Source organism: Coenobita brevimanus, chromosome 23 (genome assembly GCF_032717465.1).
Source record: "Coenobita brevimanus isolate Jiangsu-jjx chromosome 23, ASM3271746v2, whole genome shotgun sequence".
NCBI classification, from domain to species: Eukaryota; Metazoa; Arthropoda; class Malacostraca; order Decapoda; family Coenobitidae; genus Coenobita; species Coenobita brevimanus.
In genome coordinates, this window is record NC_136976.1 from 69479035 (window position 1) to 69504734 (window position 25700).

Genomic DNA, 25700 nt, shown 5'->3' on the forward strand with positions numbered 1-25700 from the left:
GACTAGCCTTTGCCAAATAAAGTACAGTAAATCATACCTGCATTTTTTTCAGATTTGCGGGAGTGAAGTGGTGTGATGGAGCTCTATTGTGCACAAAGACCACATGAGGGAAATACTGCTGGACATCCTCTCCAGTTGATGATGCTGTAGGAGTGGAGGAAGAGGATGGCGCTGAGGAAGAAGATGGCTTCATCATCTCACATGTCTGCAGGAGTCGAATGAGGTTGGAGTCGGCAGCATTATCTTGGATAAGCAGAACCACGTGGCAAATGCTCATTATAAATGTAAGCACCTGCAGAGACTCAACTTCCATAAGATTTTCAGTAGAACTGAAACAAAAATTTATCAATTACTTGACTGGATTCTGCGAGCACTGGGCTTTGAAAAAAAATGAGGATGAGAGCAAAATTATCAGCGACAAGATAGAAGTTGATTCTCAATGTGATTTGATGGTGAATGGAGGGAGATGAGCTGGTGGGGGAATTTAAGTAAAAATGCAAAGAGGTGAATGTGCAAAGGAAGTGGGAAGTAGAGTTTCAAAGGGTAAGAAAATGGCCTGTGCTGTAAAGACCTTGATACAAAACAGAGGTCTGAGCATGATGGTTACAAACGGCTTGTGTGAAGGAGTATTAGTACCCACACTAACAAATGGGTGTGAGATTCTAGTGTGGTATGAAATTGAAACGTCATGAGTCAGGGTGGTGGAGGTGGGACTCTTGAGAAATGTGTGTGGAGTGCACAGACTGGATAGGATAAATAATATGATTCTAAAAGACATGGGATAAGGAGGCCCCTGGCAACAGCTGCTGAAAAGGCATGATCATATAGAGAGAATGTATATACACAGGGTGGTGATAAGGATATATGTCAGTGAGTCTGAAGGTGAGTGGAAGCATGGTAGTAAGAAGACAGTGGATCGATATGGGTAATTATTGTGTAAGAAAGAGGTATGGAAGCTAAGCAGATTAAGAAACTGACAAGGAATCATACTGGGTGGGTTAAATTTTTATGAAGGGGGTAAAACAAGGGTTTGGTATCCATTTTTTAACTTGGAAGTCATCAGACTGACTCAACCTGAAGGGTGATTACAAAGTTACCTGTTAACACGTGTATCTATCAGGTGGAGCCAAGATTCCAGGACTTCAACAGTGAATGAATGTGTTTGGTCCATTTCAATGGGCATGCTACTGATTAGCTCTCCCACTAATGTATTCTTTCCCTTTTCGGGCTTTCTCTATCCAGCCTCACCCCACCAGCAGGTGGAAAAGAGACAGAATTTGATGATGATGATGATGATGATGACTGATTAACTAACTGACTGACTGATTAATGATGATATGATGATGATGATGATGATGATGATGATGATGATGATGATGATGATGGTGGTGATGACGATGATAACAATAATAATGATGACAATTATTTTCCTTGTCCCAGTTTTCCAATGCAGTAAGCTTAGATGAACAAAGAAAATATACAGGGCTATGCCAATAATTCCTAAATGAAAAATAAACTGATCTATAAAAGCAGTGGTCCAGACCCATTTACTGTTACTAAATTCAACTGTTTTTACTTAATGGAACTGAAGCACTCCCATGACATGAATACTAAACAGTGGTTACATTAAATTCAATAAGCCTTAGCTATATGGCAGAGATAGTCTCAGTAGTTACTTACAACACTTGGTAATCATGCAAGGTCAAAAGGGTTATGAATCATTGTTGTAACATAGTAAATGCATTATAAATTACTACATTGTATAATCAGGACAGCCATATATAAGAAATCTGGCTAAAGATTATTTACAACATAGCCTAAACATGATTGTGTGCAACATGGTTTTTAGTAAAAGAGAAAGTGGGCTGATTACGTATGAGTATGGAGGCAAGAGTAGTCCCAGACTCATATGTAATCAGCCTACTCTTTCTTTTCCTAAAAACTGTGTTGCACACAATCATGTTCAGTTATGTTGTAAATAATTTTTAACCAGATTTCTTTTACATTGTCTCCTGAAAAACAGAGACATATATATGAACACTGTTCAGATGCCTGAGATAGGATTTCTACTTGGCTATCCCACCTGCAAGGATTTCCCACATTTCCCACGCGGAAGGAAGGGGATCCGAGATGACGATGATGAATGACCGAAACAATGAAATGCACAAGGCATACTAAGTCACTGTCAGCATGAATGAAAAGTCACTTATCAACTCACTTGTATTCAGAGGTGAACTTTTTCTCCTGGGTGATGATGCGATCCATGATGGAAGGTGAGAGGAGGGGCTGACAGTCAAGAACCACAAGGCGCTCTGGGGTGATGTAGACATCTATCCCACTTGTTCCATGGCAGCCAGACATAATCTGCTCTACACTTTCTGGTCGGAACACATATGACCTGAAATACACACACCACATCAAGTACAGGTGTACCCCAATGACCAATGGGTAGGCGTACCTATGATAGTACAGTAACTGAATATCAATATTCTTGGATTTTGAAGCAATTTTTCCCATAATTATCTCACGAAATTGTGAAGATGCATTCCTGTCCCCACCCAAAACTCACAAATAAGTAGGGTAATTACCAACTAGAAAGCACCCAGAGAGCACACACCTCCGCCAATGCCATTGCAGGATCTGGACCTGCCCCCAAATTTAATCAAATCATTCTCGGCCTATGGCCCACCCTTCCACAAACTTTCACTGAAATTTATTGAGAACTTTTGGAGATATCATGTGAACAAGCAAAAGAAAAATTCCTGGATCCAGATGATGATACAGATCACAACCAAATCTAATGGATTGTTCCTTGGGCCATACCCTACCGCTCCCCCCCAAAAAAATCAGCAAAATCCATTCATAACTTTTTGAGTAATCCTGCTGACAGACAGAAAAACAAACAGTCAAACATATCAACACGGACAAAAACATAGCCTATTAGGTAGAAGTAACAAAGGACATTCGTTCCGACAATGGAACAAACAAGATGAGAGCAGATAAAGAACTCCGGACTGCAGCCCTCAGCTGGGAAAAGGATGACAAGGTCCACAATGCGTTGTTAAGGAAGGAAATTGAGTGGGAGTTCAACCCCCCACATGCACTGCACATGGGCGGTGTCTGGGAGCGACAGGTCCGGACAGTCAGGAAGGTCTTGCAAGCGACAATAGGTGCCCAAGTCGTGGACGACGAGCGACTCCACATGCTCTTCTGCGAAGTGGAGGAGATAGTCAATGGGAGGCCCATCACCCCAATCTCCAACGATGTCAGTGACCTCAAAATGCTTACCCCACTGCATATTCTGTGCCCTATGACGGTACCCCACTGCTCGTTAGGAGGTAAAGCCGAAGAGCCTATAGGGGACATCTACTGGAAGAGTTGGAAGCATGCACAGTTCCTAGCGGACCAGCTCTGGAAGCAATGGTTGAAGGTGTACCTACCATCCTTACGACAATGCCAGAAGCAGTTCAAGAAGCTGCGTAATTTTTAAGTGGGGGACCTGGTATTGGTGACGGATTGGAATGTACCCGTAATCACTGGGTTCTGGGAAGGCTGGTAGAGGTGAATCCCGGTGATGATGGTGTCATGAGACACGTGAAGGTCGGGACATCCGCACGCAAAACCCTGACCCGCCCTGCAAACAAGCTGTGTCTGCTGGAAGGGAGTGGCGAGTGAAAGGGTATGGTATTGGTCGTAACCAACCAACGAGGGGGGAGTCTTACCGCATCTGATGCGGAAGAGAGAGAGAGAGAGAGAGAGAGAGAGAGAGTGGGGGGGAAGAGTGTAGGAGAGAGAAGGGGAGAAGGATGCTGGCACAACGTTTATATATATGGTAAGGCAGCGTAAGCATAACATCCATTAGCTTGAAGATAAGAGCAAACAACACACCCTGAAATAGACGCTATAGGTGAGTGTGGGTCAGTGTGTGGGTAGCCGGAATGAGTGAAGGACAAGGCAGCAGCGATCCCATGGATTATTTAGAAAGATACTCTGAAGGATGGAGTTCACGCGCGATGTGCGACTCCACGACCATCCTGTGAAGATGCTATTCCAGTGAGGATATTACGCTCATGAAGGACTAGTGTTGCTACCTCACACCCCCTACACACACACTAATACTGTATGACAGAAAATGGACCCACCAAAAGTAAGTTGCCCTCGCTTACCATTAGAATACTTATTAATCTGCATGTGGTTGATGTCACGACATAACCCGATTAAAAAAGTAGGAAAATGAGGATGAGAATTAAAGTGATATATGTATATGAAGTAAACTGTGGTATAACATAGCATACTGAAGATAAATTGTAATTCTATGTATAACCACGTGTTTATAACAATGATGAGTGATGCCATTATAGCATACTGAGAGAGTAAAATTACAATTCCAGGTATGACCGAATAAATAGTCGAGTCCAGCTGGGAGGGTTTCATTACCACGTATCCCCCTCCACGAGTGCAGGTGGCTACAGCAGTACTGTACTGTGTTATAACTTCATTACGTTAATCAAATGGTATAATATATATAATAATACTGTACTGTACACTGACAAACATGTCTTTTATTTGCCTTATTGGGGTGAACATATCTTAAGTGGCCAGGCAGTCCAGACTGCTTCTGGCTTTATCGGACTCTTTCTGATATATAGGAATTTAGTCCGGTAGCTCCTCGATTCTGATAAAAGCGAATTCCGGTCTACTGAAGTCCGTTATGTCGAGGTTTTACTGTACAGGAAGAAATTTATTATGTAGGTATGAAAACAGAACTGCTGTGTTTGCATGTCAAGGAAAAAGACTTGATCCAGGAGTTACATTTCCAAGGGTAAAGAATTTCAATGATATTTTTAGCAATATTATTCCAAAGCCTAGTTGAGAATGGGATGATGGACCTAGAAAACTGATTAGTAATGTATATAACAAAGGAAAATACACCGATGTTATTAGGAACTGTTTATCTAGTAGTACAGTACATCCTACACATAGGAATTTGTGAAGAAACAAATACAAAGGATCCTTTAAGTTAAGGGGAAATTTATGATGCACGCAAAACAAAACACCTGTAAAGATGCATATCAATTTGATGGCTGGAATCTCCATTGATGCCTTCAATCCAATGACATTTTTTATTTTGTACTTGCTACTACCAGACCATTCTATTTAGCTTAATGAAACTTTTCAAACTGGAGGGGGGGGGGTTAGATACAGTCTTTCTTAACCACTCCATTACTCAAGATCCTTCATAAACTGAATAAAATCACCTGCTGATAGCAAGAATACACTGCAAAATGCAGTGCTGGGCAGGTGCACAAACACTTGCGCAAAACGCAATTGCGCATATCGTTTGCGCATTGCGAACTGCATGAGACCATGCGCAATTTGCGCTTGCGCACATAAAAAGGCAGATGAGCAAGTGCAAATTTAGTTGCACTTGCACATCTAAATTTGCGCTTGTGCACCTGCCTTGCGCACCAGTCCTGTGGACTGCGCACTGCGCAATCCAAGAGTCACCTGGTCTTGGGAGCTTCCTGTATGTCTGGCCAAGGGTTGGGGGAGGCTCGGGCGGGTCGCGAGGGTTCTGGGGGAGGCGGGAGGGATGGAGGGTAGTAGCATTTCTTAAAATGCATCAACAGAGATAATGTATTTTAATATTTTTAAATTATTATTATTAGGAAATAACAATAAATTAAAAATATATTATTAAGAGTAGCATATGCAGTTTCTTACAAAAATCATTAAAACATTATTTAAACCAAACATCCACAGCCTAATAATTTATGAGGCTGTGGCTATTTCTATCTATCTATCTATTGCCAGACGCCTCAATCCCGTTTGGGGTGGCCACAAACAAATCGCCTCCAAGTCGCCCTGTCCCCTGCCATTTCACTGCCCTGCTCCCAACTCACACCCTCCTCTCTCATATACCTCTCCACCCCATCCCTCCATCTCATCCTCGGCCTGTGGACATTTGATTTAAATGTTTTAATGATTTTTGTAAGGAATTACATATTCTGTTGTATATCTATATTGGATTATTAAACAGAACGTCTTGCACAAATGCAGATTAAAGTAAAACTGGCAACATCACATTTCTCTGTCCCTCCGCTTCGCAGCCCGCTCACTCCTCTGAACTTCCACGAGTCAAGTTGCATGACAGTATTGTGATACCAACTCAAATGTATGGAAGTGAAACTTTGACCTTCTTGGAGGGACAGAAGTGAAGTGTGAGAGCTGTGGAAATAAATGAGTTATTTGAGAGGAGCATGTGGAGTTACATGGAAAGACAGACTGACAAATGAGGAAGTGAAGGATTGTTGTGGTGTGGATGCGGATGTGATAGGAAGTGTTAGGAGAAACACAATGAGGTGGTTTGGTCATATGGAGAGGATGGAGAGTGAGAGACTAATGAGGAGAATGTGAGTGAGGTGGAGGGAGGAAGAGGAAGGGGGAGGCCAAGGATGAGATGGAGGGATGGAGTGAAGTATATGGGAGAGAGGGGTGTGAGCTGGGAGCAGGGCAGTGAAATGGCGGGGGACAGGGTGACATGGAGGCGATTTGTTGCTTGTTTGTGGCCAGTGGCAACCCCTTACGGGAATAAGATGTCTGGCAATAGATAGATAGATAGAATAATAATAAATAAAAGTACGTATGCTAACTTATTTAAATATCTCAATATTTTACAGTAATTCCCACAAATATATGCAAATGGTTTGCGCTAGCGCTTAGCGAAATTGCGCATGCTAAATATTGGATTGCGCACTTGCGCAAATTACAAATAATAGAAAATAATAATAAAGCGTTAAGAATATATGGAGTAGATGGGAAGTTGTTGAATGCTGTGAAGAGTATGTATGATGGTGCTAGGCCTGCAGTGCGTGTGGATGGTGAACTAAGTGAATTTTTCTCCTTGAAAGTTGGTTTGAAACAGGGATGTGTCATGTCTCCATGGTTGTTCAATCTGTACATGGAAGGGGTAATAAAAGAGGTACAAGGTAGGGTAGTGGATGTTGGAGTGGCCCTGGTGAGAGACGATAGTGTTTGGAAACTCCCTGTACTGTTGTTTGCAGATGATACTGTGTTGTTGAGTGAAGACGAAGGGGAGCTGCAAGGCTTGGTGGATGAGTTTGAGAGTGTGTGTAAGAAACGGAATCTAAAGGTGAATGTAGGGAAGAGTAAAGTGATGGTCTTTGAGAGAGGTGAAGTCAGTGAATGTATAGCGAGGTTGGATGGTGAGGAATTGGAAAATGTGAGTACGTTTAAGTACTTGGGTAGTGTGATGAGTAAGGATGGAGGTTTGGAGGGTGAAGTGCTTGAAAAGGTACAGCAGGGAAGAAAGGTTGCTGGTTCTTTGAAAGCAGGGATAAGAAACAGGGAAGTGAGCATGGAAGTGAAAAAGTTACTACATGACAGTATTGTGATACCAACTCTAACGTATGGAAGTGAAGCTTGGACGTTGTTGGAAGGACACAAGTCAAGAGTGAGAGCAGTGGAAATGAGTTATTTAACCCGCCCCATCCCGACCACTTTTCCACCACTGACTCCCCCCAATCCCAACCATTTTAGGAATTTTTTTTTTTTGGCTCAAACCTTTGCTTTTGGTGAGAAACATCGAAAATTCATAGAGAAATCGCTCACCTGAGGTTTAAAATACTCATTACAGTTAGGAGTACCTCCTTACCTTACTGGATTTTCTATCAGGCTGGCACTAAAGAATACGAGTTCTATGGGAGGATAACTATTTCACACCACTCATAAACAGTATTTATTTATTTACTTGGTACGTATTTATATGTAGTACAAGAGTATATTGGTTTTCAAGCAGTAATATAGGCATTATAAGCATTGTTTCACTCACTAAAACCTGACCTTTTTTTGCCACATTCCCTGATCATCATTTCTAACTGTTTCTTCCTCTAATGCTATGTAAAGTTTGTCCTCCACATTGTCAGTGATTGGGGAATCACTCTGGCCCTGAATTTCGTACCGTGGCATGACATGGCTATACTGGCCAGGTCACTGATAACAGGTGAATTGCTGAGACAATGGCATGCAGGGGGGGGGAGGAGGTCATGCTGGGTAAGGCATTGTCCCTGCCTGGCATCTTGTTGAGGAAGGTGTCACGTGTATACGTAACAAAAATGACTCGCGAAAATTGAAAATTGTGCAAATTAGGGACCTTGCAATTTTTTCGCGTTTATGTATGTCGACGGGATTGGCAGTGACAAAACGTGTGGACGTTAAAGAACGTCGACGGGACGCCGCGGGTTAAGAGGAGCCTGTGGAGCAGGGATGTTCTACGTACGATAATTATCGTATTTGTACTATAATTTGGGATGCTTGTACGATGTACGATATCACATTCAAAATATACGATAATTTTTGTCTATTTCAGCTTCCCTAGATTTTTATATATATATATATATATATATATATATATATACTGCAGGTTAACAACACTCACTATTCCCGCCACACGGTTCATTGTGCCCACACCCCAGTAACCTACGCTTCCCCTGAGTCACTCACGAAATTCCTTTCCCCTCCCAGTCCCATGGGAGGTCAGGGCCAAGCCCGGCCGACCCCATAAATGTCAAGGACTTAGAAGTTCAAACTTTACTTGGTGCTTGGTAGTGGTCTGGTTCAATGCCCTGGCCAAGCTGTAGTGCTGCTGTACCCACTACCCACTCTGCAACTTTGTATAGGACTTCAGTAAAGTCGTAAGTACAGTTGATATGCTGGTATACATAAAGCTTTGTAGGATATTCTTAATTTCTTACCGGGAAACGTGAGTGTAAGAAAGGCAAAAGTAATGTACCGTCTTAATTACTAGTTTGTATTCACCTAATTGTGATTCTCCTGGATTGACTCAGTCAAGCTCATGATGCCCCGTCTACATTTACCATTTCATCATACTTTCTTTACACACCATCTCGTCTGGTAACTTGTTTTAATTGAAAATTTACCTGTACGATAATTTTAGGGTAATATACGATAATTTTCATGCTACGGTACGATATATTGGGTCTCTGGGCAGAACATCCCTGCTGTGGAGTCACATGGAGAGACAGGCTGATGAATGCGGATATAAAGGAGCGTTGTGGTGTTGATGTGGATGTGATAGAAAGCGTTATGAGGAACACACTGAGGTGGTTTGGCCATGTGGAGAGGATGGAGGGTGAAAGACTGACGAAGAGAGTGTATGTGAGTGAGGTGGAGGGGGGAAGAGGGAGGGGGAGGCTGAGGATGAGATGGAGGGATGGGGTGGAGAGGTATATGAGAGAGGGGGGTGTGAGTTGGGAGCAGGGCAGTGAAATGGCGGGGAACAGGGCGACTTGGAGGTGATTTGTTTGTGGCCACCCCAAACGGGATTGAGGTGTCTGGCAATAGATAGATAGATAGAATAATAAATAAAAGTAAGTATGCTATTTTATTTACATATCTCAATATTTTACAGTAATTCCCACAAATATATGCAAATGGTTTGCGCTTGCACTTTGCGACAATGCGCAAGCTAAATATTTGTCAGATTGCGCACTTGCGCAAGGTAGTGAACCGTGGATTGCGCATTGAGCTTGCGCAAGGTCCTTCTTCATTTCCGCTGCCCACCACTGGCAAAATGTCATTAGACTAAAGGGTTAATATCAAGAACCCTCAGATGAGAATCAGCAGCTGATCCCAAGAAAGAAGAATCTCTACAATTGGAAAAATAAACCACGAAACTGGCATCCACACCACAGTTGTGTATTATGTCTGTGAAAAAAAAGGCAGCATTTTTTTTTTTTTTTTTTTATACTCTTTATGACATATCAATGAAAGGCAATTTTCATGAAAATTCCTAAAAGCTACAAGCCATGGGAAAAAGAAAAAAATTACTTAGCAGAAATATTCTTCACTTTTCTAGGCTATATTTGACTCTTTGGGGGGACAGTCCACTAGCATTAGAATGCAAGTTTCATTATTTCCAAAATGGCATGACCTAACAGTCGAGAAGACGAAGTTTGACTGCTCCTCAAGCATGGAAATTTTACAAGTCATATACAGCATGAAATTTACACACACCAAAGATCAGCTGGAGTACTGTAACAATACAGTATAGTGTTCTCACTTGCTTTGCATGCTCAAACAATTAATTAAAGCATTTATTAACAGGATTATAAATTAAAACTTCCATATGCTCAAACAAAAAATCCTGTGAAAAGTACAGCATATTAACATACAACCCTCTCACCTGGGCTTGTGGAAATCCAGCTCTGGGTCAATAAGAAGTGATGCAAGGGTGGACTTGCCAACACCTTGCATTCCCACCACAGCCACCACCAAGAAGTTGCTCTGGTCCAGTAGGTATGAGCCCAGGTCCTCACACAGGCTCAGACTTTCATCCACCAGCCGCATTGCTCCCTTCATTACACGCTCTGGGTTCAAGGATGCTGTACAAATGCACATAAATATATTAGTACTGTCTATGGTGACCATCATCCAATCACTTGATGTAGTGCTGCCTACTTCTTCCTTAGTCTTTATCATTCTTTTTCTGTGCCTGCCCTCCTCTCTTCCTATTTCTCCCATCTTTCCTGTCACTTCTTATTGGTTTTCTTTCCTTTACAAGTGGTTTTGCATTGAGTGACAAGCCAAATGGTTTCTGTAAGCCAATAAACCATTTACAATGCTGGGTGGTAACCATGTAACCAAACCATACGTACTCCCTACGTGTCAACAAGTGGGTTGGTGGAGCGTTAGTGCCCCTTCCCGGAAAACAAATAACTAAAAGTCGAATGCCCACCCCTTATGGGATTACAGCATCTGGCAATAGATAGATAGAGAGATAGTCTATCTTCACTTGTAAAAGAAGTGTAAAAGAAGGAAAAGTGTCTCATCTTAGAACTGTTTATGAAACAAGCAACATTACCAAAGTACTGTATCACATAATTCCAGCCTCATAATTATATTCCCTAATAAAGTTAATGTTTGACTACTGTTTTTCAAAGTTCTTGGTTCCTCCACCCCTTCTCACAAAGGCACACACCACACTTTGTAGAAGCTGTTATTTTGGTAACTTAGCCACGTTAGGCAAAACAACTTTACACAAAAACAGTGAGAATAAAGTAGGGGCCCAGCAAACTGATTTCCATGATCTATATGGGACACTAGTAAAAGAAGTGGTCACTGGGGGATATACTGAAATTTGACAGACTAAGTTTAGTTTAGCTGTAGAATTCAGTCCTTTGTTGTTGTTAGCAATCATTGCATGATGAGGGTTGTACCTATACTTTTTTTTTTTTTTAATACAGAGGCATTTTGTGGATGTCTTCCAGACAGACTAATTCTGTATAGTATCAAAATAAAGGAAATGAGCCCATCATGTGCATCACCACATACTGTATTCTTCAATGAACCATCTCAGTCCCTCATCAATTCCTTCTCACATAACTTCTACACCTTCCTTTCTTCTACTTTCTTCTTGGTGTTCAGTATCTCCCACCTTTAAATTAACTCACATATAACTGTTTCACCTTTCCATCTGTATTCATTCTCTCCATAACTTCTACTCTATTATCAACAGGTTTCCCTTACATAAATTATTCTGTGAATTCCTTTTTCTTAACCCATACACTTTATGCACACTACACAGTACATTCCACAACAGCCCCACTTCCACTCTTAACTTTTCAGACTCATGCCATACAAAATTCTCACAAACAATTATTAATTTTTGCCCTTTACTAATTTTTTCAGACTCATGCCATATAAAATTCTCTATCTATCTATCTATTGCCAGATGCTTCAATCCCGTTTGGGGTGGCCACAAACAAATCGCCTCCACGTCACCCTGTCCCCTGCCATTTCACTGCCCTGTTCCCAACTCACATCCCCCTCTCTCGTATACCTCTCCATCCCATCCCTCCATCTCATCCTCGGCCTCCCCTCCCCCCCCCCTCCACCTTACTCACATACACTCTCTTTGTCAGTCTTTCACACTCCATCCTCTCCACATGGCCAAACCACCTCAGTGTATTCCTCCTAACGCTTCCTATCACATCCACATCCACACCACAACGCTCCTTCATATCCTCATTTGTCAACCTATTTCTCCATGTGACTCCACAGGCTCCTCTTAAATAACTCTAACATTAATTATTAATAACTAATTTTTGCCCTCACACATATTCATGCAGCCCTCTTACAACCTCCATAACTCCAATTTTACTTCTTGCATTTATATATACTTTAATGATTTGTACAGTATAGTACAGTATACATTTAAGGTCTCCCCCAAGTTGAATTAAACTGCCTAGTACCATCTTTTGACTAATGATATGGTTCACCCTTGCTAACTCTGGTTGATTTAACTCAGCAGGGAAGAGACCTAAATGGCAAAGGACTGAAAACAATCTCTCTACCCTGTCCACTGCAATGTTAGAACTCAAGTATTTAATTCTGACTAGCATTTGATGGTTTATACACCAGACAGAAAATTAATACAGCCAAAGGCCTAACCAAAATACCATACTAAAGCAATGAAGCAACAATATTTTTATTTTCTAAACATCACTCACCTTCCATCATAAGAGGCTTTGAAGCAATATGATACTGCTGCCCACCAGATGTTGCATTGGAGTTCACATTTGATGATGAATCCTTCCTGTAATAGTAAGTGACATCCATAGAACTTTTATATCACACTTAAATAAAGCATATTTTCCTCATCAGCTAAAAAAAAAAAAAAAAAAAAAAAAAAAAAAAAATTATACTATCATCATCCTACCTAGAGCTCTACAAAAAAAAGATGAGGTATAATAAGGTCCAAAAAAAGAATGAAAGTATAAGCACAAAAGTATGAGACCTATCAAAAAGCACACCTGGTGAAACAGACAACACTGTCATTCATGCCTTGTAAGTTCTGGCTCCAACTCAACAATGAATGAGAAACCACAAAAGTAAGACAACAATCTAACAATATCTCTTGGCTGACACATGCTTATATGTGTCAATCTTGTTCAACTGATGGTGGCCCCCAATGCTACACAATCTCCAATAGCATCTCCATTCAATCAATGAACACCAGTCATTTTGTGGGACTTAATCCCAAGTATTCTTAGGGTTACCTCTTGGCAGTCTACCTTCTGCATTCACGTTCATAGATCTTTTCATCCAAATTTCATCCTCCACCATCCTCCTATGTCTGAACCACATATCTAGGCCATGCATCACAACACCAATGCTTTCAACTCTCAGCCAATCTCTCAGATGCTCATTTGCAATTCTGCTATTTGCACTTCTGTCAGTTAGGGAAGCACTACAAATTCATCAAGCAATCCTCACTGTTTTTACACTCAGTTTACACACATTATCTTCCTCTAATGCCCAAGTTTCATTACAATAAAGCATTAAATGTCTCACACATGCAGAATATAATTTTTCCTTCCTGTAATAAGAAAGTCTCCTTAATCCCTAAAGTACTATAACTGACGATCATCAGTTTGCAAGTTTGCCAAGTAGAGTCATATCCCTGACGATCGTAAAAGGTCTATCAAAAACTGCCATCACTAAGCCAACCCCTTTTATGACGTAGATGGTTCCTACATTCAAGGTTTTTAAGTTGGGTGAACTGAAGTATCTGGCTGAATTGTTAGAACTCCCATCGGCACGCCCGGGTGTGATGTTACGCAGTCAAGATGATTCCTTGCGTCTTGACGAGCCAGGAGCCATTCACCAGTCATTTTTCTCTGATCGTTCTTTTGTGCATAGGGCCCCTAGATTAAATAACAGATTGCCACTGACCATAAGACAATTCTCTTCTGTTGAATCTTTTAAGAGACAGCTGAAAGCTTTTCCTTTTTCAAAATGCTATGATCTGAAGAGAGGTACTATGACAGATGATTATAGGGTTTAATTATTGCCACTTTCATATATGTATGATGTACTGTAGCTTGTATTATATACGAGAAATGTCACAATTCTTGTAACCGTAAAAATAATGTATGGTGTCGAGAACTAGTGAACTCCCAAAGGAAGAACTGGCGCTTCTGAGATACAGAAGGCCAGATTATTATTAATATTATTATTATTATTACTCAATCAGAACTAGGAGATGAGGTGGCGGAAAGGAAGATTCTGCCCCTTTACCAGGTCTGTGGGGGTACCCCCTCCACCCACTTCTCCACCTACCTCTGGCTGATTGGATACAGCCTGCTCTGTCCCCTCCCACCCAAACAAATCACCAGAACCACATCTAATTCTATGAGGGGTGTCTCATGCCCACTCCCCCCCCCCCTCGAGTCCCCTCCTCTTCCACTTTCCTTTTATATCGAATGACGTGACAAATTTCCCGCTATGATAACTTTGTGTGTGTTTTCTCCTGTCATAATACCCCCACACCACCTTCCCCACATTGGGAGTGTGTCTCATTCCCCCTCATTACCACCGGAGATCCCCCACCCCACCTCCACCTTCCTCCCTCCCTAGCCTTTGTCCTGATTTTAATGCGGTAATTTCCCTCCCACGATCTGCCTGTGTTTGTCAACTCTCACCATTTTTTTTTCTTTTCTCATGCTGACTCTTGCACCTAGTTTCAGCAATAGAAACATATTTTACATTTTCAATAATTTTGGTAAGCTCCCCCACCTACCACAAACATATGGTACATATATACAGTATAATATATATATATATATATATATATATATATATATATACTGTTCAGTAAGGTACCGGTTTATGTCAGTATCGACACGTCAATTCAAGGTTACGACAGTCGATACGTGAGAGGAAATTTTAAAATATTGGAAAATAAAGAAAAAATACGTAAAGCGCGGGTTTTAAAGTGTTGCTGTGTACTGCGAGATGTATCTGGAGTTTTCCCGCCTCACGCTTGACTACCAACAATCGCTCTCAGCCTCACTGCTACCACTGCCTGATACAGTGATACCGTCATTTTCTTGTGTTTGTTTTTCACCATCCTGATTCCATGATGCCTAAGAGACAGCTTCCTAGTGACCATAACGACTCCAAGAAACGCAAGACCATCACATTACGTGAAAAAGTCAATATTATTAAGCATAATGAGAAGGGAGAAAAGGCATCAGCAATCGGACGTGCGCTAAGGATGAGCCATATTATGGTAGCTACCATCCTCAAAGACAAGGAACGTATCTTGACTCACGTTAAAGGTGCAACTTCCATGCAATCAACTGTGATTACCAAGCAAAGATCGGGACTGTTGATTGAGATGGAACGTATGCTAATGCTGTGGATTGAGGACAATGATCAACGGTGCATGCCTCTGAGTGAACAGTTAATCTGTGAAAAAGCATGCACACTCTACCAAGACCTTAAGAAAGAAAAAAGTGAGGAAAGTGAGACCAACGAGACATTTGTGGCATCAAAAGGTTGGTTTACTCATTTCAGGGCTCGAGCTAACCTAACCAGCAGAAGAATTTTTGAAGAAGCAGCCAGTGCAGATGACGAAGCAGCAAAAACATTCGTTAAAGAGTTGGAGAAGTTGACTGAGAAGGAAGGCTACATTCCAGAACTTATTTTTAATGTTGATGAAACGGGACTAAACTGGAAACGAATGCCTAACAGAACCTACACTGCTAAAGAAGAAAAAACCATGCCAGGTCACAAAGCATCCAAAGAGCGCCTAATGCTACTTTTGGGGGGAAACTGTGCAGGTGATTTCAAATTTAAACCGCTGCTCGTGTACCACTCAGAAAATCCAAGAGCTCTTACGGGGATCCTTAAAGCTAGCCTACCAGTTTATTGGAAAAGTAATTTAAAGGCTTGGGCGACGAATGCAATTTTCATTGACTGGTTTTCAAACTGTTTCGTGCTGGAAATTGAACGGTATTGTGCTATAAAGAATCTGCCATTCAAAGCTCTTCTCATTATTGATAATGCTCCTGGTCATCCTTCGAGCCTGACAGAGTTGCACCCTAATGTAAAAGTTGTGTTTATGCCACCAAACACAACATCAATCCTACAATCCATGGACCAAGGTGTTATAAGAGCATTCAAGGCTTACTACCTGAGAAAAACATTCACACAGGCAATACTAGCAACAGAAAATGGTAAAGTAACATTCAAAGAATTCTGGAAAGATTTCACCATCTATAATGCAGGTAAAAATATTGGAGAATGTTGGGCTGAAGTGACTGAGACAAATATGAACGGAGTGTGGAAAAAAGTGTGCCCTAACCTCGTAAATGGCTTTAAAGGATTTGATGAAGACAGTATAAATGAGGTCAAGCGCAACCGTGTGAAAATTAGAAACGATTTAAATCTGGACATAGACGAGAGTGATGTACATGAACTTATTGATCCACATGATCAAGAGCTGAGTAATGAAGACTTGCTATACCTAGGAAAACAAATGGAAAATGATGAAAAGAGTGATGAGGTAGAACTGCTAAGACAGTTTAAGGAAATGGCAAATGCTTTCGACTTCCTAGAAAAAGCAATGGCTGCATTTGAAGATCAGGACCCAAATGCAAAGAGGTTTGCCAAAGTGTACAGGGGAATTGAGGATGCTGTGTCCTGTTATCGTCAAATCTATGATGAAAAGAAATATGCCACCAAGCAGTCTTCAATTCTCCAGTTTTTCAAGAGAACTGAACACCGAGCCACAACCTCACCACCAGTTGCTACCTACCTCATATTGTATATATATATATATATGTATACACATACACTCTTTTCATGACCTTACATACATTCTCTCTAACTATAACATCAACCTTTTCCTCACTAGATTTCTTTATTTCATATCTTTCACAAACTATTTGATTTTCATCCTATTCAGTCTATGCAACCAACACACATTCTCTAACCCCTTCAATCCAAGGAAGAATTTTTCATTTTAATAAGGGTACCATCCATCCATCATCCAATCCTACATTGCCCCATTAGGAGCGTAGAAGCCTGTGGGTAGGCAGTTGGTCCCGACATTTAAGATGAGAGTGACCAGCCTCACTCATCTTTGAGTGGCATTACATGAGCAATCAACCCCAACCACCCCTTGGATATAAATCTTCACTGGCTCAATCTGACTGGAGCACAATAATTACTCACTAAACCACCATTACTTGGTGGTGGCCAGAATCAAGGTCCAATTAGGATGGAGAAATAGAAGAAGGGAGGGATGGGAAGAAGGAGTATTTGTAAGGAGAGTGGAAAGGTTACAAGAGGATGAGAAAAAGGCAGAGTATAAGAGAGAAGTGGAGGAACGATTGGGCAAATACGAATTGGAGCAGATGGGGGACGTGGAAGGTGTGTGCAGGATATTTACAGAAGAAATATGTGCAGCATGTGATGTGGTGTGTGGGATTAAGAGAAGACGGAGGGGTGTGCAAGGAACAGCGTGGTGGAATGAAGAGGTGAGACAGGCTGTGGCACAAAAGAAGAAAGCATACAATGAATGGATGAGAAATAGGGGCATGGAAGAAGTTGAGAGGCGGAAGAGAGAGTTATATGTAGAAAGAAAGAGAGAGGTAAAAAGATTAGTAAGAGGGAGTAAAGGGCCTATCACACGGTACCTGAAATCACGGTCTGCCAACGGAACGCGTTCCTGTTTTGCTGGAACCAGGCACAAACTCTATCACACACGTTCCTCGAACGCCGCCGACGGTCGGCAAAAATGTAAACAAACATGCCGTAGTCTGTCCTAGCTACGCTCATGCATCAGGTGCAACATGGCTGAGGGAAGAGTGATTGCTGCACTGGCTCTTGCAGTGATAGCACTTGAGAAGGAAGAGGAGGAGAAAAAAGCGGCGGCGGCCAAAACCACGAGGAGACGGCTGTGGAGCCGAGAATGATTGATGAGAGGAGAGGAGGGCAGCAAGTGGCTTTTAAAGTTTTTTGTGTGAAACATGGGATTCTTGTGATCCCAAAGACAAGGGAATGGCCTTATTTTTTCAATGAGGGCAATTTCTGCAGCCCTTCTCCATACCATCTGCCCGGATGCCATCGTATCTCCAATGCTGAAATGAAAAGCGAGATATGTACAGTACTCCCTCACCCAGCGTGGTGTGTTGTATCCGCTCCCCAATGTAAACAACTGAATTATCAACATCGTTATTTCATCCGTGCACGATATAAGAGGTTATTTAAGCTTTCATAATTGATAATATATATATAATGAAAAGTAATAGGCTCTCTAGGAGGGAATTATAACATTTAAAAAATAAACAATATATGTACTGCAGTATAGCCTCTCTTCTTCCAGAGAAAACGTTTTGTTCTTGGTTCCGTCAACGGGAATGGATTTGAATGGGATCGAGTTTTGCCGACAGAATCCTCGGCGGCTACCACGGTTTCGTCGGCAAACCATGATTTCAGGTACCGTGTGATACTCCCTTAAGAAGAGAGCGGATGAGGAATTTGGAAGGAACTTGAGTGTAAAGTGGAGGGACTAAGAAAATGTTCTGGAAAGAGGTGAAAAGAGTAAGACAGGGTGGAAGTGAAGTTAGCAGGAGAGTGAAAGATAAAAATGGTAGATTACTAGTGGAAAAGGGAGAAAAAGCGAGAAGATGGAGAGAACACTAAGGAATTGTTGAACACAGAGGATGGAAGTAATGTGTGTATGTGGCTGGGGAATGGCTGGGAGGAGGAGGGAGGTGAGAAGACAGGAAGAAATCAGTAGGATAGAAGTTGTGGAAGCAATGAAGAAAGTTAAATTGGGGAAAGCCCCAGGAATTGATGGAGTGTGTGGTGAAATGCTGAAGTATGGGGGAGAGATAGTAGTAGAATGGGTGTGGAAAATGTGCAGATTGGTCTGGGAGGAAGGTATAGTCCCGGAGGATTGGAAGTCAGGTATAATTATTCCCTTGTACAAAGGAAAAGGGGAAAAAGAAGTGTCTGGTAATCATGGGGGCATCTGTCTTCTTAGTATAATAGGAAAAGTGTATGGTAGGATACTTATTGACAGAGTTACAGAAAGAACAGAGAAATTAGTTGGAGAAGAACTAGCAGGCTTTAGCAAGGGAAGAGGTTGTGTAGATCAGATATTCATTCTTAGATCTTTAGTGGAAAAGTTTCTTGAGAAGGGAAAAAAGCTGTATGCGGCTTTCATGGATTTGGAGAAAGCATATGACAGGGTGGATAGACAAGGATTGTGGAAAGTATTAAGAATATATGGAGTAGATGGGAAGTTGTTGAATGCTGTGAAGAGTATGCATGATGGTGCTAAGCCTGCAGTGCGTGTGGATGGTGAACTGAGTGAATTTTTCTCTTTGAAGGTTGGGTTGAAACAGGGATGTGTCATGTCTCCATGGTTGTTCAATCTGTACATGGATGGGGTAATAAAAGAGGTACAAGGTAGGGTAGTGGATGTTGGAGTGGCCCTGGTGAGACAGGGTAGTGTTTGGAAACTCCCTGTACTGTTGTTTGCAGATGAACCTGTGTTGTTGAGTGAAGACGAAGGAGAGCTGCAAGGCTTGGTGGATGAGTTTGGGAGAGTGTGTAAGAAACGGAATCTAAAGGTGAATGTAGGGAAGAGTAAAGTGATGGTCTCTGAGAAAGGTGAAGTCAATGAATGTACAGCGAGGTTGGATGGTGAGGAATTGGAAAATGTGAGTACGTTTAAGTACTTGGGTAGTGTGATGAGTAAGGATGGAGGTTTGGAGGGTGAAGTGCTTGAAAGGGTATAGCAGGGAAGAAAGGTTGTTGGTTCCCTGAAAGCAGTGATATGAAGCAGGGAAGTGAGCATGGAAGTGAAAAAGTTACTACATGACAGTATTGTGATACCAACTCTAACGTATGGAAGTGAAGCTTGGACGTTGCTGGAAGGACACAAGTCAAGAGTGAGAGCAGTGGAAATGAGTTAGTTAAGAGGAGCCTGTGGAGTCACATGGAGAGACAGGCTGACAAATGAGAATATAAAGGAGCGTTATGGTGTGGATGTGGATGTGATAGGAAGCGTTAGGAGGATACGTGCTCCCTACGTGTCAACAAGTGGGTTGGTGGAGGGTTAGTGCCTCTCCCTGTAAAACCAATAACTTTGAGTCAAATGGTCACCCCTTACGGGATTATGGCATCTGGCAATAGATAGATAGGTTTGGCAATGTGGAGAGGATGGAGGGTGAAAGACTGACGAAGAGAGTGTATATGAGTGAGGTGGAGGGGGGAAGAGGGAGGGGGAGGCCGAGGATGAGATGGAGGGATGGGGTGGAGAGATATATGAGAGAGGGGGGGGGTGAGTTGGGAGCGGGGCAGTGAAATGGCGGGGGACAGGGCGACGTGGAGGCGATTTGTTTGTGGCCACCCCGAACGGGATTGAGGCGTCTGGCAATAGATAGATAGATAGGTAAACCACCAGGCGCCAAAATTTGGTTATATGGTTACCACCCAGCGTAGTAAATGGTTTCCTGGTATACAGGATACCATTTGGCTTGTCACTCAGTGTACAGTCATCCACAGGCAGAAGGAAGAGGAAAGAATGAAGGAAAGAAAGACAGAAGAGGGAGTGTAAAGTTACCTGTAGACAGAAGGACAAGGAAAGAATGAAGGAAAGGAAGACAGAAGAGGATGGAAGGAGAGAATGATGAAGGAGAGAAAAGGGCAGGCACCCGACAGCAGCACTACATTGAGTGAGTGGATGGTAAGCGCCCCCCCCACTAGATTATTTCATTCAATTTAGGGTGAACATCTAGCTGTGAAAGGGTTACTGACGAATATATTTAACCTCTCCTGTTCAAAATTCTTCTCCCTAACTGAATAAAGTCCTCTGAAAGTAGCAAAAATAAAATATAAAAGCATGTCATTAGTTAGAACTTTTTTTTTTTTATGCGAGGAAGAAGGAACCAAAGGCCATGAGCCCGCAGTAACAGTTCCCTCCAAGAGAAAAACAAAATACAATAGAGAGCCAAATTCAAGATCCGATCATTTTGAGATGCCTGGACACACTGCGTTTGAAAGACTGGAGATCATAGGCAGCAGGAAATACAGACAGAGGGAGACAGTTCCAGAGCTGACCTGTTGCATAAATGAAAGACTGGGAGTAACGGTTAACTCTTGCATTAAAGAGTTGGACAGAAAAGGGATGAGAGTTTGCTGCCAGACGGGTGCTACGCGCCCGTCGTAGAGGTGGAGGAATGCAAGCAGACAGTTCAGAGGAGCAGTGACCATTAAAGTAGCGATAGAAAAGAGATAAAGATGCAACAGTGCGGCAAAGAGACAGAGGTTGAGGGGAGTCAGTAAGAGGAGGAGAGTTAATGAGACGAAAAGCCTTTGACTCCACCCTATTGAGAAGAGCTGTATGTGGGGAGCCTCCCCACACATGAGAGTTGTACTCCACACAGGGGTGGATAAAACCCCTGTATAGAGTCAACAATTGTGCAGGGGTAAAGAAAGAGAGGAGTCAGCTTAGCACACCCAATCTCTTGGAAGCATATTTTACAAGAGATGTAATATGATCTTTCCAAGATAAGTCCCGAGTAAATGAAACCCCAAGCATGTTCAAGGATGATGCAGGATTAAGCTGAATATTATTAAACATTAGTGGGTATACCTGTGGAAGATTTTGTCGGGTTGATAGGTGTAAGAACTGAGTCTTAGATGCATTAAAAACCACCATATTATTTTAACCCCAGTCAAGAAACGAGCCAAGTCATACATTAGGTGTGCCATGGCTTCATCCCTTGTTTGTTGAAGTAACTGTTGAGATGGGCATTGCAGGAACCGAATGGAAAAGTGAAGGGTGGAGTCATCAGCGTATGAGTGGATAGGGTTTGATGTACAGCTTAGAAGATCATTGATGAATAAAAGGAAGAGAGTTGGTGATAGGACAGAGCCCTGAGGAACACCACTGTTGATAGATCTAGGAGAAGAACAATGGCCGTCTACAACAGCGGCTATAGAACGACCAGAAAGGAAGCTAGCGATGAAGGCACAGATAGAAGGATAGAAACCGTAGGAGGGCAGTTTGGAAATTAAAGATTTATGCCACACTCGATCGAAAGCCTTTCAGATGTCAAGTGCAATGGAAAAGCTTTAGCCAAAGTCCTGAAAGGAGGATGACCAGGAGTCTGAAAGGTAGGTGAGAAGATCACCAGTGGAGCGTCCCTGACAGAACCCGTACTGACGATCGGAAAGAAGGTTGTGATAGGAAAGATGCCTTAAAATTTTTCTACTGAGAATTGACTCGAAAACTTTTGAAATACAGGATGTTAAGGCAATTGGACGATAGTTGGAGGGTTGGGAGTGGTCACCCTTCTTTGGGACTGGCTGAATGAGAGCAAACTTCCAGCACGAAGGAAAGGTACAAGTTGACAGACAAAGGCGAAAGAGTTTGCCTAGGCAGGGTGTAAGCACAGAAGCACAGTTCTTGAGAACAACAGGAGGGACCCCATCAGGCCCATATGCCTTGTTAGTACCGAGGCCAGTGATGGCAGAAAATACATCAACTGAAGAAAATTTAATGTCAGCTATGAGGAAGTCAGAAAGGGGAAGTGATGGAGGAACAGCACCGGAATCGTCTAAGGTGGAATTGGAGGAGAAAGTCTGTGCGAAGAGATCTGCTTTATCAGTAGAAGAAATAGCTACAGAACCATCAGAGTGGAAAAGAGGAGGGAAGGATGATGAGGTAAAGTTGTTAGAAAGATTTTTGGCAAGGTGCCAGAAGGAGCGGGAAGAATTCGAGTTGGAGAGTTGAGAGCATTTAGTATGGATGAAATTATTTTAGTAGAGCGAAGAACAGACTTAGCACGATTCAGGGCAGAAACGTAAAGATGATGTGATTCAAGGGTGGGTTGGCTCCGGTACCTTTTGTAGGCCCTCTCCTTGTTGCAGACAGCATTAGAAAAAGCGTGATTATACCAAGGCTTTCTTGCGTTAGTCAAAGGATATGAGAAAGGAATGTATGCTTCCATGCCCGAGAGAATAACCTCCGTAATGCGCAAGGCACACTCAGATGGCTCCCGGCCATGGAAGCAATAATCATTCCAGGGAAAATCAAAAGTACTGCCTGAGGGCCTCCCAGTCCGCGGCTCCAAAATGCCACAGACGACGTTTCCCTGGAGGGTCCACAGGCCGTACCGGAGTGATAGGACAGGTTAAGGTAATAAGGTTGTGATCGGAGGAGTCCAACGGAGAGAAAAGATTAACAGAGTAAGCAGAAGGATTAGTTGTGAGGAAGAGGTCAAGTATGTTGGAGCTCTCTCCAAGGCGGTCAGGGATACGGGTAGGGTGCTGTACAAGCTGCTCTAGGTCATTAAGGATAGAAAAGATGCAGGCCTGTTCACCAGGTGGATCAGTGAAAGGAGAGGAGAGCCAAAGGTGGTGGTGAACATTGAAATCTCCTAGAATGGAGATTTCAGAGAAAGGAGAAATGGATAGAATGTGTTCCATTGTAGAAGTAAGACAGTCAAAGAATTTTTGATAGTCAGTAGAATTAGGGGATAAGTAAACAGCACAGATATATTTAGTCAGAGAATGACAGGAAAGCCGAAGCGAGAGTGTAGAGAATTCAGAAGAATCGAGTTCAGGAACACGAGAGCAAGATAAGTCGTTGCGTATATATACACAACAGCCACCTTTGGCTTTGAAATGAGTATAGAGAAAGTAGGGGGATACAGAAAAGGGTTTGCTGTCAGTTGCCTCAGACAGCTGAGTCTCAGTTAGAAAAAGAAGGTGAGGTTTAGAGGAGGAGAGGTGGTGCTCAACAGAGCGAAAGTTAGAGGAAAGGCCGCGAATGTTGCAGAAATGAAGAAGAAGAGAGTCAGACAGTGGTTCCAGGCATCTCGAGTCGTCACCGGGAGAGGGGCGGATGGTGGGGGCATTTATGGTCCCCCCCCCTGGGGACTCCGAGGCTTGGTGATGAGACGCCATTTTAGTTGAATTTTGAATAGGAAGTGTAGTGTGTACTGTGCATGTAGTTTGGTGTAGATAGTTAGAGAAATTTGTACTGGAGAGCATGCTGGTCTACTCTCTGTGTAACTGAGACACTGAAAAAGTTCAGCAAAGGGGGATGGTCAGGAACTAGTCCTGAGGGCTGATGAAACGGGAGCTCCAGCACTCCCTGTCATCAGCTTTCCATCCACCTCGGGAGTACTGCCCTGCTCGACTGGTGCTACAGTCTACTCCTTCCTACTACTCTCACTCTGGACATTTTACACACATGCCATTCCCAAGCCACATACTGATGTTTGTGCAGGCACTAAAACACCTTAATGCAATCTTCTTGAAGCCTCCACACGTGGTCTACTAGGTCGCATCAAGGTTGTTACTGCATCCATTACCTATTTTTCTTAAGCCACTATACTTTCTACTTCCCTTACACATTTAGCAGCCTCTTTCTTTCTATTACTGCACTAAAGTAGCTAAACTCTTTCACCATGTCAAATCTCTTACAGATCATGCATCAGCACATAACATTACAAGTCACTTTCTCTCTATACAACCATAATACAGGATCCTATTTGCATGAGGAACGTTACTGGAATGCTATCCCCTCTTGAACTTGGAGTAAGTAATCTCAATATGTCTGTGATCTGACTGGTTCAATCAAAGAGTGCTTGATATCAGTAATATGTCACATTAGATAAGGATCATAATCATACCCAGCAAATTTGATTATTGCTAATAACTGATGTGCTGTTAAGGTAAATGTGACCGCAAGACACGTTAACGAAAAAGCGAGAAACATTACACGTGTGATTTTTATTGAAATATGATTACACAATCAACTCTTATTATGGTTACAGTAATTGTAAGTATCACAAACATAAAGAAAATGCATACTGATGTGAAATTTACATAATAAACTAACCAGAAAGTGGTTGATAGGGGTGCTCACCATCCACTTACTTTATGAAGTGCTGCCCTTGGGTGCTTGCCCATTCCTCTCTTCCTTCCTTCCTATTCTGTCTTTCCTTCCTTCATGCTTTCCTCTTTCTTCTGTCTACGGGTGACTCTACACTGAGTGACAACCCAAATGGTTTCCTGTACACCAGGAAACCATTTACTATGCTGGGTGGTAACCATATAACAAATCATGGCACCTGGTGGTTTAGTGGGCAATTTAGGTGCTCAAATCGGATCGAGTCAGTGCAAGTTTATATCCAAGGGGTGGTTGGGGTTTACTGCTCACGAAATGCCACTCAGGGATGAGTGAGGCTGGTCACTCTCATCTTAAATGTCAGGACCAACATACCTAACCTTGGGCTCCTATGCACCTCAAGAGGCAACACCGTATTAGATGATGAATGAATGAATGAACTAACCAGAAGAAAATTCCTTTTTAAGTGACTTCAGCAACGTGACATCAACAAAGACTAGTTGATTGAGGAGGAAAAGGTCACCCCATTGAATGTACATACCATTCTTGATACATTAGGAGTTGGCAAAGCCTGCACAACCATGTCCTCTGCTATCTCATCTCTGTCTGGATTGTCAGGGAAATAGAGCTGAGTATGACCCATTCTGTCGATGTCCCTCATTCTAAGGTAATGGACTTTGATCATGCCCACTTCAGGCACTGACTCCATGACTGCAGTTCATAAGGTTTAGACAACTTCTTGATTGTGGACTATAATGAATCAGTATAGCAATGAACACTAGTAAGGTCAGGGTAGTCTGCCAACAGAGGGCAGGTTAATCGCACACGTCCACCCCCCAACTCCCCCTCCTTACCCCCACAAAACCACCGATTTGTTAGGGAGATGGATTGGAGATCTGAGGCTTCGCTCTCTCTCACGTTTTGCTGCATGTAG

General features: G+C 42.4%; 1 protein-coding gene across 2 annotated transcripts in view; it reads right to left on the reverse strand.

Moving 5' to 3' along the window:
- LOC145393014 (nonsense-mediated mRNA decay factor SMG9) overlaps positions 1–25700 on the reverse strand; it is a 49068-nt gene that overhangs the window by 12980 nt on the left and 10388 nt on the right. For both annotated transcript variants that reach the window (XM_080267335.1, XM_080267334.1), the window contains exons 3-6: positions 12552–12637; positions 10226–10424; positions 2219–2398; positions 38–329 (exon numbers count right to left, since the gene is read on the reverse strand). In XM_080267335.1, coding sequence (XP_080123461.1) covers positions 38–329; positions 2219–2398; positions 10226–10424; positions 12552–12637 — 757 coding nt within the window. The remainder of the gene's footprint in view (positions 1–37; positions 330–2218; positions 2399–10225; positions 10425–12551; positions 12638–25700) is intronic.